The sequence below is a fragment of the Labeo rohita genome, chromosome 10, assembly GCF_022985175.1.
Source record: "Labeo rohita strain BAU-BD-2019 chromosome 10, IGBB_LRoh.1.0, whole genome shotgun sequence".
Lineage (NCBI taxonomy): Eukaryota > Metazoa > Chordata > Actinopteri > Cypriniformes > Cyprinidae > Labeo > Labeo rohita.
In genome coordinates this window covers 10,534,872-10,551,092 of record NC_066878.1, presented here as the reverse complement: position 1 = coordinate 10,551,092, position 16,221 = coordinate 10,534,872, and the positions used below count along the sequence as shown (strand labels likewise).

Below are 16,221 nucleotides of genomic sequence, written 5' to 3'. Positions count from 1 at the left end.
CATTATTCATGGAAGTCAACCAACAGGTGTGTATTATAAACATCAAGGACCGCTTATAGAGCCAGAAGGCAGGAAATCGGTGCCTTGTCCTTCAACTGCAACACACTTAAAAGGATGATTATGTGTTTTGTGGTTAGCAATATCACAAAGAGGCCCCAATTATCCTCTAAGAACTTGCAAATTACATAAAATAGCCATTTCAAATGCAAGTCACATTGAGGCATGTGCTATTTAGTTTAATAGCAGTCGTTTTGCTGCAAGTAAAACGGTCACCGTAATGCAATTTCACAATATTCACAGCATCTGATGTCACCATTTTAATTTCAAATTCCCTGAGAAAAATTGTAGTTCATATTTTAAGATGTAAACAATCAAATATTCATGGTTTGTCCTGAATTTAGAACATAATCAAGCAGAACTAAGCCATCAACTCATCCTTCATGTCTACAAACAAGATCAAGGGCAGTTCTTTTTATGCCAGGCATCTTGAATTACCAGGGGTTCACAAGCATTGCGGCTAAACATGCTGAAGAGGCATTTTTCTCTTTCAACATAAATCTTTTGCCTGTCTCTTTCATTCTACTCCAAATCTGCATCTTTGTTACGGTCTGAGAGAAGTTTCCTCTGTATGCCACGCAGGCATCAAAAGGAAAACCCTTGATATCTCCCCTGAATTACAATCAAAGTTCAAGAAGTCTGCGAGAGGAAGTGGGCTTGTGGTAAAGATCCTCGACTCCCATATGCTCCAAAAATATGTTATCTTTCAAAAAGCAAAACAGAATACATCAGCCTTGTGCAGCGTGTGGGGATGTGCAGCACAAGCAGCCCTTTGCGCAGGTGTCTGAGAGATTTTGACATAAAGGACTTAACCTGACTCTGGAGAAAAAGAGGCCAAATCTCAGAGGCAAATTAGAGCTGAACTTGTTTCTCGACAGGCGTCTGAGTGAGAGTGCACTCTGATTTATTTCCCAAAGTGTGGGCAGGAATACCAATGCCTGCTCAAAGCAGCAGAGCGCTCTGCCGATAAGGCCTTCATAAATCCCACCAGTCTTTTTAGTTCACTCTTGCATCTGAGCAATGAGACTTTGTATATGGGGATCACTTTACATACACGCAACTTCAACCCAGCACGTCTCAACTCGTGGCCGAGATCAAGAGGCTTTGATTTCTGCATGTTTGGAAGTCTATCGCATGAACTGCCCACTTTCAAGCAACTCAAAAGTCCATCGACAACGACAAGGACTCATAATACACCATGCAACATGGCTACTAAATGGATCTCAGTAGTGGGCATGCTCAGCCGATGCCACTGTCCTTAGTTGTCCCAGAGGTTTTACTTTGAAGATAAAAGACAACTCTTGTTCTCATGTATCTGCTTCCCCTACAACTTGTCTTTTGCTGCTGGTAGGGCATTCAATTCTCTGTGGAAAATCCATGCTCATTTGAGGTTCTGGCACAATCGTGCACCACTTGCTTACTTTAAACAGAGGCCTGATTAACAGGCTCAGCCTAATTAGCTGACATGTAAATGGAGGACCACAGTTACATCCTACTGCCCGTTGTAGTTCTCTAATCAATAGTCATTAGTTGTAATTAATAGTGAAGCTGGCACCACACAACAAGTCGTAACTAAGCAACTAAGCATTTTCCCTTCTCCAGTGTTGCAAATATCAGATCTCACAGCAAATGCCAGATCTCACAGATTTTAAAACTCACAGACTGTGAAAATCACACTGTTTCAAACCACACAGAGGTCAAGTCCTACCTTTCTAGGTCAGTGGTCTTCTCCAGTGGCGGCAATTTCAGAGGCAATTGTAGACTCAGAGCACAAATTCATTGCCAAGAGAAATAACGTCACTGTGACCTTTTAATACCATTCCGTCAGCACACTGCAGTAAAATGTTAGGGCAAAAATTCACAACCATTTTCACAGGTTTTGTTTTAGTACGCAAGCATCGACTCAGGACTGGTTAGTTTTCAAAAAAGACAAAGAATAGGAGACAGCGCGACCGAAAGGCAAACAAAGAATCAAACTACAGATACCTGTTTCTTCATCAATCAAGAACTTTCCAAGTCCACTTCTAGCTTTGATAGAGTATCTGATCACTCCATCTCTGCCCTTGTCATCATCTTGAGCAGTCACCTGGAGGACACTTGTTCCATGCCTAGAGTTTTCCTTTACAGTGCCCCTCACTGCGAATTCTGAGAAATATGGCTCGTTGAGGTTCTCATTGACATCAATGACTTCCACTTCAAGATAAGACTCAGAGCGAAGCCTGACTGGAAAACCCAAGTCCTCTGCAACCACCGAGAGATTGTAAAATTGCTGCTTCTCATAGTCCAAGTCTTTTGCCACCTTAATGGCACCACTTTCAGGATGGATCTTAAATGTTCCACTGAAATCATTGGGCAGGGAGTATCTCACCCATCCCCCAGATCCAAGGTCAGGGTCTTGCGTTTGCATCCAAGCTATAACCGCACCTGTAGGAAGGTCCTCCAACACACGGCAACTGTAGCTCCTGGGAATAAACACAGGGGCACAGTCATTTACATCGTCGAGGTAAACTCTCAGAGTTGTCTCTGAAAACATCTGATTCCCTCTTTCTGTCTTATCCTTGGCCTGAATTTTGAGGGTGAAATCCGAGGTGGACTCCCTGTCCAACTGACCAGACACATAAACAGAGCCAGTCTCGCTGTTAATGCCAAACAAAGGGGTGTTTGTTAACAAGGCGTATGAGATTTCACCATTCTGACCGAGATCTTCATCTGAGGCTGTGACCTGGATCACTTCTGTGCCGATAGCTGCGTTCTCTGGTATAATGGCAGTATAGCTCTCGAGGGAGAATTCTGGGCTGTTATCATTCACATCATCAACGTTAACTGTCAGCAATCTCCAGCTGTATCTCTGTGGAAGGCCCAAGTCATATACAGTTATGTTGAGAAGGTACCGATCTGATCGTTCACGGTCCAGTGGCTGATAGATGTATATGAGGCCACTTTCCATGTCAATATTGAAGCAGCTGTCAACGTTTCCATCTGATATGGCATGCAGAACGCGACCATTGAAGCCCGTGTCACCATCATTTGTGTTCACTTGAAGGACACTGGCTCCCACGGGCATGTCCTCACGAACTACAATGTCTGACGGAAAGGATTCAAACTGAGGCGTCTGTCTGTTGACAGAAAATAGATCTGTGTAGCCTTCCTCCACTTTGGATTTGCTAATGGCAGTGGCTCTTTTCAGAAGCTTCTCAGCTAACTTCTGTGCAACTTTTGTGTCTCGACAATTGAAACTTCTTGCTGGCATTCTGCCTCTGACCAGTGATATATTTACAAAGGTGGGTTCGGAGAGCAGCTCGCCATCTGACGCAGCTATTTTCAGGTTGAACTGTTCATTCTTTACGCTCATTGCAGAGAGTGATCTTTTTAATGACAACATCCCCGAGTCTGGGTTAAGAGTGAAGACATCTTGCTCATTTCCAGACAGAATCATATATTTAACCAACCCAAGCTCATCAATATCAATGGCAGACATTATGATTATCGTCTGGCCCACAGGAAAATCGCGTCCTATCGTACCTTTACACGACACACGCTCAAAAAGAGGTCGGTTGTCATTAATGTTCAATACTTGTACTGTAACATTGACTTCACTTTCTCGTCTATAAGGCGATCCCCAGTCTGAGGCTCGGACGGCGAACACGTACGTCTCCAAAGATGATTCAAAATCCAGTTCTTTGGATGTTGTCAGCTCTCCTGTATTTTGATTGATGATGAACGGAAGGGACTGAAGGCTGGCTATGCTGTATGTTATGCATCCATTATCACCTTTATCATCATCCACCGCTGATACAGTGAGAAGGACGGTGCCAATTGGGACGCTCTCGTTGATAGAGGCTTCGTAAGATGTTCTGGTAAACACAGGGTAATTGTCGTTAGCATCCTCAACCGTGATTTGCACATTTGTTGTCATGCCACTTACTGTCTCCATCACCTCTAAATCGAAGAGCTCCTGGTTTAATGTGGTTAACTGTTGAACTGTTGAGATGACACCAGTGAGTGGATTAATGATAAAATAAATTGAATCTAAGGTCAGGCTTAAAGCATAGCTGACGACTGGCGGTCTTGGAGATATCCTCACAGTCTCTATTATGGTCCCTGGTGGTGCAATCTCAATAATTGAGGTTTTGTAAATCTTCTTTTCGAAACTCACCTGCACAGACTTTGGTTTTTTCACCAAGAGCTGAACAGATTGAGTGTTGGAGAGTTTTGGTGGTGTTCCTCGGTCTCTGGCTTGAAAAGTGAGATTGCAACCGTAAGGAAACTTATCCCAGTTAACTGGTTCAGACATCTTCAGCTTGTACTCATTTCCAAGTGGAGCTCTGTCAAGGACAAACTGCTCCTGTGGGTCACCTGCAATGATGGCAACCCATTCAATTTCTCCATTGGGTCCCTCATCCAAATCTTCAACAGTAACAATGGCGTAAACTGGCTCTTTGTCTGATATTAAAGGGTAACATGCAACTGCAGTCAGCGTTGGAGCAAACTCGTTAATACGCACAACGCTCATCACTAGTTTGGCTGTACTGCTAATACCACTGTTCCCATAAACCTTCATTCCACGATCCACTGCTAAAACCTCAAGGTCAAATCTGCTTTTCTTATCTGCATTTAGCTTGGCTGTGAGCGATACCTCCCCACTGGTTGGGTGGACAGCAAACTCCTCTACGTCTTCTTTGAAGAAATAATAAAACTCGCCATTGGAACCGATGTCTGCGTCAGTGGCGGTCACCTGAGCCACGCTTGCTCCCAGCAAAGCACTTTCTGGAATATCAATGGCATATGAAGTGGGCGAGAACAAAGGTCGGAGGTCATTCATGTCCATAATTTGCACATTAACTGTCACATAAGCCTCCAGCCCTCCTTTGCCGGTAGCCCTCACCGTTAATGTGTAATTATTCTGCACTTCGCGGTTCAGGATGGCAGCACTCCCACCATTAGTCCGTATGCGGAGAAAGCAAAAGTCCCCCAACACAAATTCCTCAGCCTGAAACAGCCCCTCATCGTCTCCAGATTCAATGGAATATTTGATGTCCAAGCGACTCGATTTAGACAGAGAAATCCCCATTTTATCCTCAGTTCTAATGTATGTCCGAGCTGCAGAGTTCTCGTAAATGGTGGCATTGTAGATGGAGGTGGTAAATTGAAAGGAGGAGGACCCTGGCTCCTGCAGTTGCCCCAAACAAGGAAGCAGGTGGAGAAGCAATACAGAGAGACAGATCCTCATACTCCTTCCAGGACAGCTGTTTATAGCCATGCCATCATCCAGTTACCCTGCAAATAAGAGATATAGATGCAGTAAACCAACTCAATCTGAGGCATTCATCTCAAAGACATATCCTATCATTCAAATAAATGTGAAGGCATTTATTAATTCAGAAGACCTTGGTTTGGATTAAATTGTCAAAAACTAAATAAATACCTGACCCTGTTCTCAATGGACTCGGTAATTCCCTTTCACATAACACTGACAAGCCAGTTAGATGGCAATCTCACTGCAAGATTGATAACAGCAAGGAAGAGTAGGCTACAAATGAGGGTTAATAGCCATATGTGACACACTCACAGCAAATAATACTGAATTAATATGTAAATGATCTTGAAAGTAAAGAGCAACAAGAGAAAATGTGATCTACAGTTTGGCATTATATTGTTATTGCATTTGAAGTAAATAACTTTGATCCTGTCCAACAAAACCGAATCTCTCAAATATACGGACGAGGTCCCATTAAAATGCGTTTGCAATCAAATGAAACTTTCAACGCTGTGGAGTCTAGTAAAACATGTTTGGTACTCAGACCGAGCAGTCACTTGTTCTCCGACAATTAGTGCATCAAAATATGTGAATGAGCTCTTACCTCTGTCTTAGGGAGAAAGAAATCTCTGCGCTGCAGACATCCAAGAGCCCGCTCTGTGAAACTACATCCTTCACTTCTTTGCCATACAGGACTCACTGCCACTCACACTTGACTGTAATCAGCGGAGCGCGCACCTCCTAAAGCGCGCTCACGAGTGCACGTTATCCCGTGAATGCGCAAACGAAACCGGTGTTGATGCTGCTGTCCCATAGCAACAAAAAGATCGAAACCTTATCTCACACAAACCTTAGACAATTCGATTAATGTATTTACGCCCTTTAAAGCAATACAAAATATCGTTCAAAACGCATTTAGGTAAAAATAACACATTCATGTAATATAAAAATAACACATTCATGATTTTTTTTTCGGGGGACAAAAAGCTAATTGTATGTGACGGCGTGAAATAGTATTGAACAAGGCTCATTTTCATGCACAGCCTTGTCTGTGTTTTTAATTCACAACTCCGTTAGGTGGTGCATCCCATTTCTCACTCCGTGATCCCATCATTCTAACTAATTCCGAGACTTTCCGAAAACAGACGATTGGAGCCGAAGCGCTGCACGACCATTTACGGAAATTCACGAAAGATTCCGGAAGGGACCTCACGACGGGAAGCAGCAGCAGCAAGCTAGTCAAGACTCCGGCTCATTCCCTCTTGACCACGTTGTACAAAACGTTTTATTTCTGTCAAACATTATGTCTGTACTGTGTTATAATAAAGGATGTGGACAACGTTTTGATCCTGACAAGAATTCAGATGGTAAGACTTAACAAACGAGCGATAGCCGGATGGCTATGGTAGATAGCAGGGCAAATTCCGAAAGAAAACCTCATGTGTTTAATAACGCTTAATGATATACGTTATATGTATCATTACCGAATATGGCTTCCTCTCAAAAGTCACATATTAGCTTTATTTAAATGTCGTTTAGAATTTTAATTTAGTGAGGCATCTACAATGCTGGTCATTAACGTTTGAATGATGCTTAATCAATAGCTCGGATTTCGTCAAATATTATTTAGTTAACAGATGGCAGTTGTTGAAGTAACAAACTTGATCTACACTGACATGTGACTATATTCTTCTGACGTCACATTTCACTATCAATCTTTTCTCGTCCATAGACGCATGCACATACCACCCCGGAGTGCCAGTGTTTCATGATGCATTGAAGGTGCGGACATGCAAGAAGATCAGTTTACTTATTAATGTGAAATTTAACCGTTTTGTTGTGTTACTAAGAGGTAAACTCATTATACTGTGTCTTTCATTACTTCCCAGGGTTGGTCTTGTTGTAAGAGACGAACAACTGACTTTTCAGATTTCCTCAGTATTGCTGTGAGTGTTTTTCTGTGTTGAGACTGAATGAGCATTTTCATAGATGGAGTTTTAAAACTGTTGTCTGTATTTATGAATCTCTTAGGGTTGCACAAAAGGCCCTCACAATCAGGAGAAGCCCTCTGAGCCTGTTAAACCAGAAGTGATATCCTCTGTGGAGAAGAATGTGAATGATGTGAAGCTCAAGTTTAATGAATGCATCACCCAAGCACCAAAACCTCTGGAGTCCATTCAGCGACCAAGGTAAAAGCACACTTGGAGAGGACAGGTTCTTCCCCATTTGTATTTTCTGGCTCATTAGTTCCGATGTTCAGAAGATAAAGTAATGCAGCATTAAATCTACTATAGAGAACAAGTTCTTCTCATTATCACTTCACCCAGCCAAAACCCACATTGATGTTACAACCACTTAAGGATAAATGACTGAAAACAGCCTTTTTTATTGTCTTTGTAGTCCAGATGAACCTTTCTCCATTCTGCAACAGAAGATCTCTTCTTCACTCAAACAGGCTTTAGAAAAGCTTAAATTAACTGAGGAAAATGCACAGGAGATAAAGGGTAAGAATAGTCCGACCATCCATTTCCCTACTTTTTCTATATTTGTCTTTTATTCTGATGCATTTTATTCTCTTTCTTGTATTATAGAGGAGGATAGTGATGAAATTAAGATAGGGACGTCCTGTAAGAATGGAGGCTGCAGTAAGGTACTGTTCTCTTTGCCGGCTTTTCCGATTAGAATCCATGGCACGTTGAGTCTCTTTAGTCTATTATAAACAATGGATTCTCATTATTCTGTTTTTCAGACGTTCAGCGGACCAGCCAGTGATGATGAGACGTGTTTGTATCACGCTGGTGTACCTATCTTCCATGAAGGGTAAATTAGCACCCGATCAAAACTGAATACAACTGCTAGAAACTACTTGAAAAGTTTAAATGGAAATCTCAGATATATCCATGGACTCAGCAATTAAGCCCTCTTTTTATCCTTCCTCATAAAAGGATGAAATATTGGAGCTGCTGTAAGAGGAAAACCTCAGACTTCAACACGTTTCTGTCTCAGGAGGGCTGTACCCGAGGAAAGCATCAGTGGAAGAAAAAAGATACAGTAAGTGTCCGCCATGAGATTTAAAAGTCAAAGCACTATATTACTTTAATTGGATTTCTTTCTGTTTTTTCACATCCTGTCCAGTAAAAAATGTTAGAGTAATCTGGCCTTTTGCAGGTCTATATCCAAGTTCCAAATGAACAAATAATTTGCTGAAGGCCATAATGTTGAATACATTTACATGTGAATCCTGTTTTAATGGCGCATGACGTTTCTGTGTGCGCAGGGAAAGAAGGTTGTGCCATGCAGGTTTGATTGGCATCAAACAGGAAGTCAGGTTATCATTTCCATTTATGCCAAAAATTCTGTACCGGAGCTGAGCTCAGTGGAGGGGAACAGTACTGTGGTAAGACACCAAGGTCACTTCTGTTGAATTTTATGCTGACATTACATAGAAAGTCTCATAGGTTTGCTTTTTTTTTTACCACTAATTTCTGTGCTCAATATTTTACTGTATAATTTTACATTTATTTGCAAGATATTATATAGAAGTAATTTAAAATGTGCAAAACAGTGTTTTTTTTTTTTTATTCTTGCAGCTCAAAATCCACATTATATTTGAAGGAGAGAAAGAGTTTGAACAGCAGATCAGTTTGTGGGGGGTAAGTATAGACTTGTAAAGTACTCTTTTATTAAAGCTAAAGTGAATAGGCAGTTTCCACTACACATCATGCCTAACAACACCTTAGCTATTTTAAAATCAGTGCTTTTTGAGTTTTTTTGCTTTACTGAATCCTTTAGCACCACAACACAAAGGAACCATAGAGTTATTTAATAATTCTAAGACTTTTATCCCTTTGCTTTTCTCTTTAGGTAATCGACGCAAGTAAAAGTTTTGTGAACATGATGGCTACCAAAATTGAGGTTGTGTTGAAGAAGGCAGAACCGATGTCATGGGCCCGACTAGATCTTCCACCTGCAGCTCCTCCGAAGGAAAAAGAAAAGGAAAAAGATGCTGACAGTGAGGATGAGTGTGATGATTAAATTAAGAGACTGTAAGAGAACCACTATTCTCCGAATATTAGTGGGAATCAATTTTTTTTCTTTGGTTCTCAGGTTTGATACATAATGAAGCATAAATGTGTTATGTAAATTCTGAAAGCTCTTCATGTATGTCCAAGGTCGCATTATAGATTTATTGTACAGGGCATGCTTAGAGGGTTTTTCTGAGAAAGCTCTCGCTCAAAGAACCAAGTTATTCTAATACAATATTTTGATTCAGACCAAAATGTGTGCAGTCCTAGTAAATGGAGCCTTTCACATTCCTTTGTTTTGTTTTGTTCTTTGGCTGATGCAAATAGTCATTGAAGCTGCCTTAATTAATATTGGTTTATCCAGTGCAGGAGTGCATACCTGCGGAGATGTCAAGGTAAAAATACACATTTTCTTGTGAAAGATTACCAAAATGAGTGCTATGCGACAGCCAGGTAGTTCCATTATATTTTTTTCCCCAAAAACCAAGCTTCTCCAGTATAAAAATCTAATTTATGTAAATCATTGGCTGTTAAATGAATTAGCAATGCGTTAAATGGATAGTTCACCCATAAGTAAAAATCCTATCATTTATTCACCAAGCTGTAAGGGGAAGAAACTCATATTCAACAGAAACTAAATTAGGGTTGTAACAACCCTGAGTCAGAGTGAGTCAATGACAGAATTTCCATTTTTGGGTGAACAATCCTTTTAATGTCAATATTATATTTCACTACCCTGAAATCCGTTCAATTTTGACCAGTCACGTACATCTCATCTTTAAACTATAACAATGGCAAAAAAACTGTTACACATATATACTCCTGTTTCATATGGGACAAGGATTAAAGGGATGGCTCACCCAAAAATTAATATTCTATCATTAATTACTCACCATTATGTTGTTCCAATTTTATAAGACCTTTGATCATCTTCAGAACACAAATTAAGATATATTTGATGAAATTTGAAAGCTGGTCCCTGCATAAACAGCAACACAACTACCACATTCAAGGCCCAGAAAGTAGTAAGGACATCATTATAGTCCATGTGACATCATTGGTTCAACCTTAAACCTTAATTTTATGAAGGTGAATGCTTTGTGCGCAAAGAAAACACAAATAACTATTCAACAATTTCTCTTCCATGTCCGTTGAACCACTGATGAAGCTCTCAGATTAAAAAATTAAAAATTTGAGTTTCAAAGTTAAACAAAGGTCTCATGGGCTCAGAACAGGAGACCATGTAATTAATGACAGGACCTTCATTTTTAGGTAAACTACCCCAAGTACACATACAGTAGTCAACATTTGAAGTGGATCAAAATTTTCAACAAAGTCATCCTAAGACAAGAATGGGTATCGTTTTGGTTTTAGGACAACTTTGAAAGGTTTTGATCCACTTCAAACGTTGACTACTATATACAGTAAACTAGCCATTTTTGATGATTTATCACTTTAAGGTGGCTCCGATAGCATCTACAATCCTCAAACTGTGCAACCTTGTGTGTACAGCAATATTTTGTTTTGTTTAAATTTTAACACCCACCTTGCCCCAAGATCTGAAAGCAAAAGAAATGGGCCAGTACATACTGCAAAAATCTCTTTATTTAGTTTAAATAAATAAAAGAAATCAAAAGTCAAATCTCTTTTGGACCTCAGATGCTCCAAAGACAAAGTTCGCATCTGTGGCTTCAGTTGTCAGGCACTGATCTTCACCATCCTGGGGAGACACAGATGGGGGTAGCACATAAATACATTAGCCAAAAAAAAAAAAAAAATATTTTTTTTGAAAGTTCAAATTGCACTTGTATTACAACAGCATTTGACAAGAAACTTCCCCAATCCCAACAAAATCACTTGAGGTACCCACCTCACTGAAATACTTCTCAATAAGAGCTTGAGCCGCCCGATAAACGGCATTGTTTTCATGGTTTTGAAGGAACTCGATTCGATCCAGCCCTCCTACTTCCTCCACCAACAAACAAAGCTTATCCACCTCCCCAAGTTTCTCAGCAGCCTGCAGAAGGCACAGTTAATATTTAAGCATATCCCTCACAACACCAAGCACTGGGAATTGCAGTAGGGTTTGACATTCTCTTTAAAACCACACATAATGGACTCACCAAGAAAATGTTATTTATGGCATCTAGGATGACCAGGACAGTCTTTGTGTCTTTAACTTGAAGCAAGTTTAAGATGGCCTCTAAAGCACCACATTTGACCAGATGAACAACTTGGTCCACAGTCCCACCACTTGTGTAGTTGGTCACTGCCCATACTGCCTCTCGCTGGGTCTTGAAGTCTCCCTGCAAAATAATTTGAAGATGTGCAGAGAGCGTGTCCTAAAAGAGACATAGATTCTGGCCAAATGGACACTGAAAAGTGGGTAGACTTTGAGGATGCACTGCCCAGTTTGTCTGCAAAGTAGATAATTTATGAATTTATGAACCCCAATAGTGAACAGATGCTAAATCAAAGTCAAATTAGGATATAACTGCAAACATTAGAAACAGTCAGAAACTCTTGCACAAGACCGAATTCAGTATAAACTCCACTCTATATAAATTACCTCAAAGATTTGAAAAAGCACATTACGATATACTTTTGCCAACTAGATATGCAACTACATTTCAAGAAGCCCCAAGAGGGACTGCTTGTATAATTGGCCTCATTTTATGCCCAGCTTTAGGAGAAGCATGCAATCAAGTCGAAACCAGAACATTTTATGGGCAACTCAGCGTGGGCAGAAGACATTCAACATGCAAGCAAAGGCATCAGTTACGACATACATTCCTTAGGAGATCCACTAGAGGAGCCAACAATCCACACGTGATTAGCTGTTGGATCTGTTGGCAGGGTCCAGCTGCAATGTTGGACACTGCCCAAGCTGCCTCCTTCTGAACACTGGATTTAGGGTGTCGCATCAGCTGGGGCAAAGCGCTCAACACGCCTGCATCAATAGCTGCTTGCGTCTGCAGGTCTGAGCCACTCACGATATTCCCAATCGAACGTAGAGCTGGTGTCTAGAGCATATTGGAGAAACTTCTCTTAGGCCAGGGGTACCCAAACTCGGTCCTGTAGGGCTGGTGTCCAACCCCAATTAGACACCTAAACCAGCTAATTAAGCTCTTACTAGGCATATTTGAAGCTTCCTGACAAGTGTGTTCAGGCAAGTTGGAGCTAAACTCTGCAGGACACCAGCCCTCCAGGACTGAGTTTGGGCACCCCCGTTTTAAGCACTTCAACACCAAAAAGATCAAAACACTAAGGTACTTACCACCACAGCAAGTTCCTCAAATCCCAAGAGCTCAACCAACCGTGGAAGGATTCCAGTCTTGATAACCACATCAATCCGCTCGTTGGGTCCATCTGTGAGGTACGAAATGGCCCAGCATGCATCAGACAGGATGGATTTGTCACTATGATGGAGTAGTTGGATTATGGAGGGGAGCATTTGTTGGACAGCACTGAAACGAGGGAAAGGATTCTTGTTCCTACAAAGATTCGACAGGGTCCATGTAAGGTTGCGAAGGTACCCCACCTGCAAAACATTTTGTGGGTTATATTATGCATTTACACTCGCAACTCAGGTGGTGTGGGGTGTCCAGAAGAAACTCACAGGAGCATCTGGCGTGAGCCGTGCCAACAGAGCAGGGATGACGCCACAATCAATCAAGGAATCTCGATATGATGGACCGTCACCTAAAAGGGAGAGAGAAAAAAAAAAAAAAAAAAAAAAAAAACACACACACACACACACACACAACCTTGGCAAGTGGTTTTTAATCTTAAAACTACAACTTGCACCTTTATCCTTTGTTCCTCTCTGAACAAGTTTCACCACACAGGCCCCTTTTCCACCAGCAGGAACCAGGTGCTTTTCCACAAGCTAAAGAGCCACCACAGAGCCAGATCTAGCTAGAGTCTCATCTTTCCTAGTAACTCTAGTACGACAGCGCCAAACAGAAACACCAGGCTTGCTTGAGATGCATCGGCACAGTGCAGACTGACCAGCGCATGACACCAAAGCACAGCGAGAGTGACTGGAGAGTGGACAACTCTTTTGGGTTTTGAATTGCTCGTGGTACTTTGATTCCAAACACCGGCCCGTCTGTGCAGCACAGACACGTCCCGAACAAGCCTAATATCAACAACAGCTTTTGCGAAACTACAGTCAACACTTGAAGTGGATCATAAAAGTTGAAAGTTGTCCTAAGAAAAGAACGGGTACTGTTTTGGTTTTAGAACAACTTTGAAAAGTTTTGATCCACTTCAAATGTTGACTATTGTGCAGCAGCATCAAAACACAGCAAATCCAACAAGTTCATGTTTACTGCCACTTCAAAAAAAGCCTAGTCAAAAGTTACTGTTAGTCTTGTTCAGGAGTGCCCAAACTCAGTCCTGGAGGGCTGGTGTCCTGCAGAGTTTGGTTTCAACTTGCCTCAACACACCATGGAAGTTTCTAGCATGCCTAGTAACAGCTTGATTAACTAGTTCAGGTGTGTCTAGTTGAGGTTGGAGCTAAACTCTGCAGGACAACGGCCCTCCAAGCCCAAGTTTGGGCACCCCTGGTCTTGTTGGTCAGCTCCTGAAGCAAGTGGTTCTTACTTCTAGACCAGCAATGTTTTGGTGCTACTCATGAACCACTTTTCCTGGTTCCAAGATGGTGTCGAAAGACAAAAGAACTGATTTGAAACTAGGAACGGGCTCTAAACCAGCACATGACCTGCCTTGGTAGAAAAGGGGTAAGATTAAGGTGATGATACCCTGGGCATTTTGAGCAAAGTTTCTGGGCAATGTTGCAGTCAACAGGCAACCAGGTGAAACACCAGGCCCACGACAGATCCAAATATCCTGATAGAAAGTGTTTGGGCACATTCCCCATTCTCAACATCTCAGCCACACTGCCCAGCAAAATTGCTCAAAAGGTTGTCCTGTGCATCATCAGCCTCAGAGTACAAGAGTCTTCCGCCACATTCTTTTAGGACACAGAAGCCCCATGAAGTTCAAAGTGTCCTCACCTGCAATGTTGCCTAAAGCCCAAACAGCCTGTTCACTGATGTTCAGCATTGGTGAAGCTAGCAGGGCAATGAAGGCTGGCACTGCCCCGTGCTCTACGACCTGCTGTGTGTGCCAGGAGGTGCCAGAGGCAACATTAGTAAGAGACCAGGCAGCCTCGAACTGCAGCGTGGGGTCATCGTGCCTTCCTAGAAACTCCACAAAGCGAGTCAGAAGTCCAGCTTCTACGATCTCCTTCAGGGGAGGGTTCCTCTCCCGAGAAAGCAGCTTCCTGTAGGCATCAAATTGAAGGTTGGTAATGCATAAAATGATTTGAGATCACCGATACAGTTAAGACTGGTGACTGTACCTAGCTGCTTGACAACCTTGTCTCTGCTTCTCTGGGCAGTCACTATTCACATTTGCAACAATTTCTTGAATCGTTGCGGTTATGACCTTAACAAGATGAAAACGGGAGTGTTAGAACAAAATGAATAGGGAGTACTATAAAAACGACTTCAATTAAAGGTTTGGCTAGCAAACACCTGTGCGTTGTCAGTGTTATACTCTGGTGACAAAGGCTCCTCATCTCCCAAGGAAATATTTCTCTTCTTCAAAATACTTTCAACCCTATGAGCTTTTCGAAGCTCAACACACTCTGCGATTCTGCGGTCACGCATTTTCTGCAAGCACATATAGGGTGTGAAGCCATCAAAAGATTTTAAATAGTAAACAGTCGAAAGAGGGAAAAAATAACCAGTGTGGATGCACAGCTCACCGTTGGCTCCTTCCCCTTATTTTTGAATTTGGACATGCGTTTATCAGACAGATTTTCAGTAGGCATTTTGAAGCTAGCCAAAGGCCAATCTATGCTAACAAACTTATACGAGAGGTTTTAAGATCAAACGTTACAATAAGTGATAAAAGAGAACAGAGAGCATGAGTTAGTATACAAAACAAATCTCTCAATGTCAGGCTCAACTGCAATAACAAGCAATCAGCAACAAAGAGCATTAAATAGACCAGCACAATTAGAATCAGGTGATATTAATTTGTACCCTTGCTACGGACCAGATCAGAGGACTTGGGGGCTTTGTTTGGTGTGTATAAAATGTTGTTTTATGTTTTGGATCACACAACTACGGTAAAATAATAAAGTCAAGTGATACCTAGCTAATGCCACAAGCTAAACAAAATATGATTTTTATCTTTTTTGATGTTTTCTGTAAAATTAAAAAGTATGTTATTGCCATCTAGAGGCCAATAGTGAAATAGTAAGATGTAGAGGAGCTATATGTATGCCTGTATTAATTGTATTGTGTAATTTGTAATCACTTTTATATATTTTATATACCATAACGTTTATATAAAAGTTTGTAAATTATAAAACAGTTTATAAAAAGTACATAAAATATGCTAAATATTTATATAAAATGTACTCAAAAATAAATCTTCATACAATATCAGTTAAAAACTTTCTGAACAGTAAGATTTTTAATGTTTTTTAAAGAATTCTCAAATGCCACACCTGCATTTATTTGATCCAAAATACAGCAAAAGCAGTAATATTGTTAAATATTTTACTATTTAAAATAACTGCTTTCTGTTTGAAATGTAACTTATTCCTGTGATCAAATCAAAATTTTCAGCATTATTACTCCAGTCTTCAGTGTCACATGATACTTCAGAAATCATTCTAATATGCTGATTTGGTGATTATTGTTATCATTATTATCAATATTTTAAATAGCTGAGTACTTTTTTTTTATTCTTTAATGAAAAAATAGATCCAAAGATGAACATTTATCTGAAATAAATAGTGTATAAAATCTTTTACAGAAGATTTCTATTTCAGATAAATGCTGTTTTTCTGAACTTTCTATT

General features: G+C 40.9%; 3 protein-coding genes across 3 annotated transcripts in view; 1 reads left to right on the top strand and 2 right to left on the bottom strand.

Annotated features, from left to right (window-relative positions):
- Positions 1-6,025, bottom strand: part of LOC127172413 (protocadherin Fat 3) — a 78,478-nt gene extending 72,453 nt beyond the window's left edge. Inside the window, exons 1-2 of the mRNA XM_051121674.1 lie at positions 5,919-6,025; positions 2,044-5,334 (exon numbers count right to left, since the gene is read on the bottom strand). Of these exons, the coding sequence (XP_050977631.1) occupies positions 2,044-5,317 (3,274 nt within the window). The 5' untranslated portion in view covers positions 5,318-5,334; positions 5,919-6,025. The remainder of the gene's footprint in view (positions 1-2,043; positions 5,335-5,918) is intronic.
- Positions 6,026-6,499: 474 nt separating this feature from the next.
- Positions 6,500-9,627, top strand: chordc1b (cysteine and histidine-rich domain (CHORD) containing 1b). Its single transcript, XM_051120237.1, has 11 exons — positions 6,500-6,681; positions 7,047-7,096; positions 7,204-7,260; positions 7,346-7,503; positions 7,715-7,818; positions 7,906-7,964; positions 8,064-8,134; positions 8,260-8,365; positions 8,592-8,711; positions 8,905-8,967; positions 9,179-9,627. Exons 1-11 carry the CDS (start codon positions 6,618-6,620, stop codon positions 9,347-9,349), a joined length of 1,023 nt encoding a protein of 340 aa, XP_050976194.1. The 5' UTR covers positions 6,500-6,617; the 3' UTR covers positions 9,350-9,627.
- Positions 9,628-10,938: 1,311 nt separating this feature from the next.
- kpna7 (karyopherin alpha 7 (importin alpha 8)) lies at positions 10,939-15,319 on the bottom strand. The gene is made up of 10 exons (XM_051121142.1): positions 15,116-15,319; positions 14,883-15,020; positions 14,708-14,793; positions 14,361-14,629; positions 12,959-13,041; positions 12,617-12,880; positions 12,129-12,362; positions 11,463-11,645; positions 11,210-11,356; positions 10,939-11,059 (listed from the first exon to the last, which is right to left on the bottom strand). Exons 1-10 carry the CDS (start codon positions 15,179-15,181, stop codon positions 10,970-10,972), a joined length of 1,560 nt encoding a protein of 519 aa, XP_050977099.1. The 5' UTR covers positions 15,182-15,319; the 3' UTR covers positions 10,939-10,969.
- Between the last annotated feature and the right edge of the window lie 902 nt (positions 15,320-16,221).

Excerpts from the sequence above, each read along its gene's own strand:
- chordc1b (XM_051120237.1), top strand. The coding sequence starts at position 6,618 with ATGTCTGTACTGTGTTATAATAAAGGATGTGGACAACGTTTTGATCCT. Across the intron at positions 7,261-7,345 it reads CAGATTTCCTCAGTATTGCT|GGTTGCACAAAAGGCCCTCA; the intron begins GTGAGTGTTTTT and ends TGAATCTCTTAG. Across the intron at positions 8,712-8,904 it reads TGGAGGGGAACAGTACTGTG|CTCAAAATCCACATTATATT; the intron begins GTAAGACACCAA and ends TTATTCTTGCAG.
- kpna7 (XM_051121142.1), bottom strand. The coding sequence starts at position 15,181 with ATGCCTACTGAAAATCTGTCTGATAAACGCATGTCCAAATTCAAAAAT. Across the intron at positions 11,357-11,462 it reads CCATAAATAACATTTTCTTG|GCTGCTGAGAAACTTGGGGA; the intron begins GTGAGTCCATTA and ends TGCCTTCTGCAG. Across the intron at positions 11,060-11,209 it reads TTGAGAAGTATTTCAGTGAG|GATGGTGAAGATCAGTGCCT; the intron begins GTGGGTACCTCA and ends GTGTCTCCCCAG.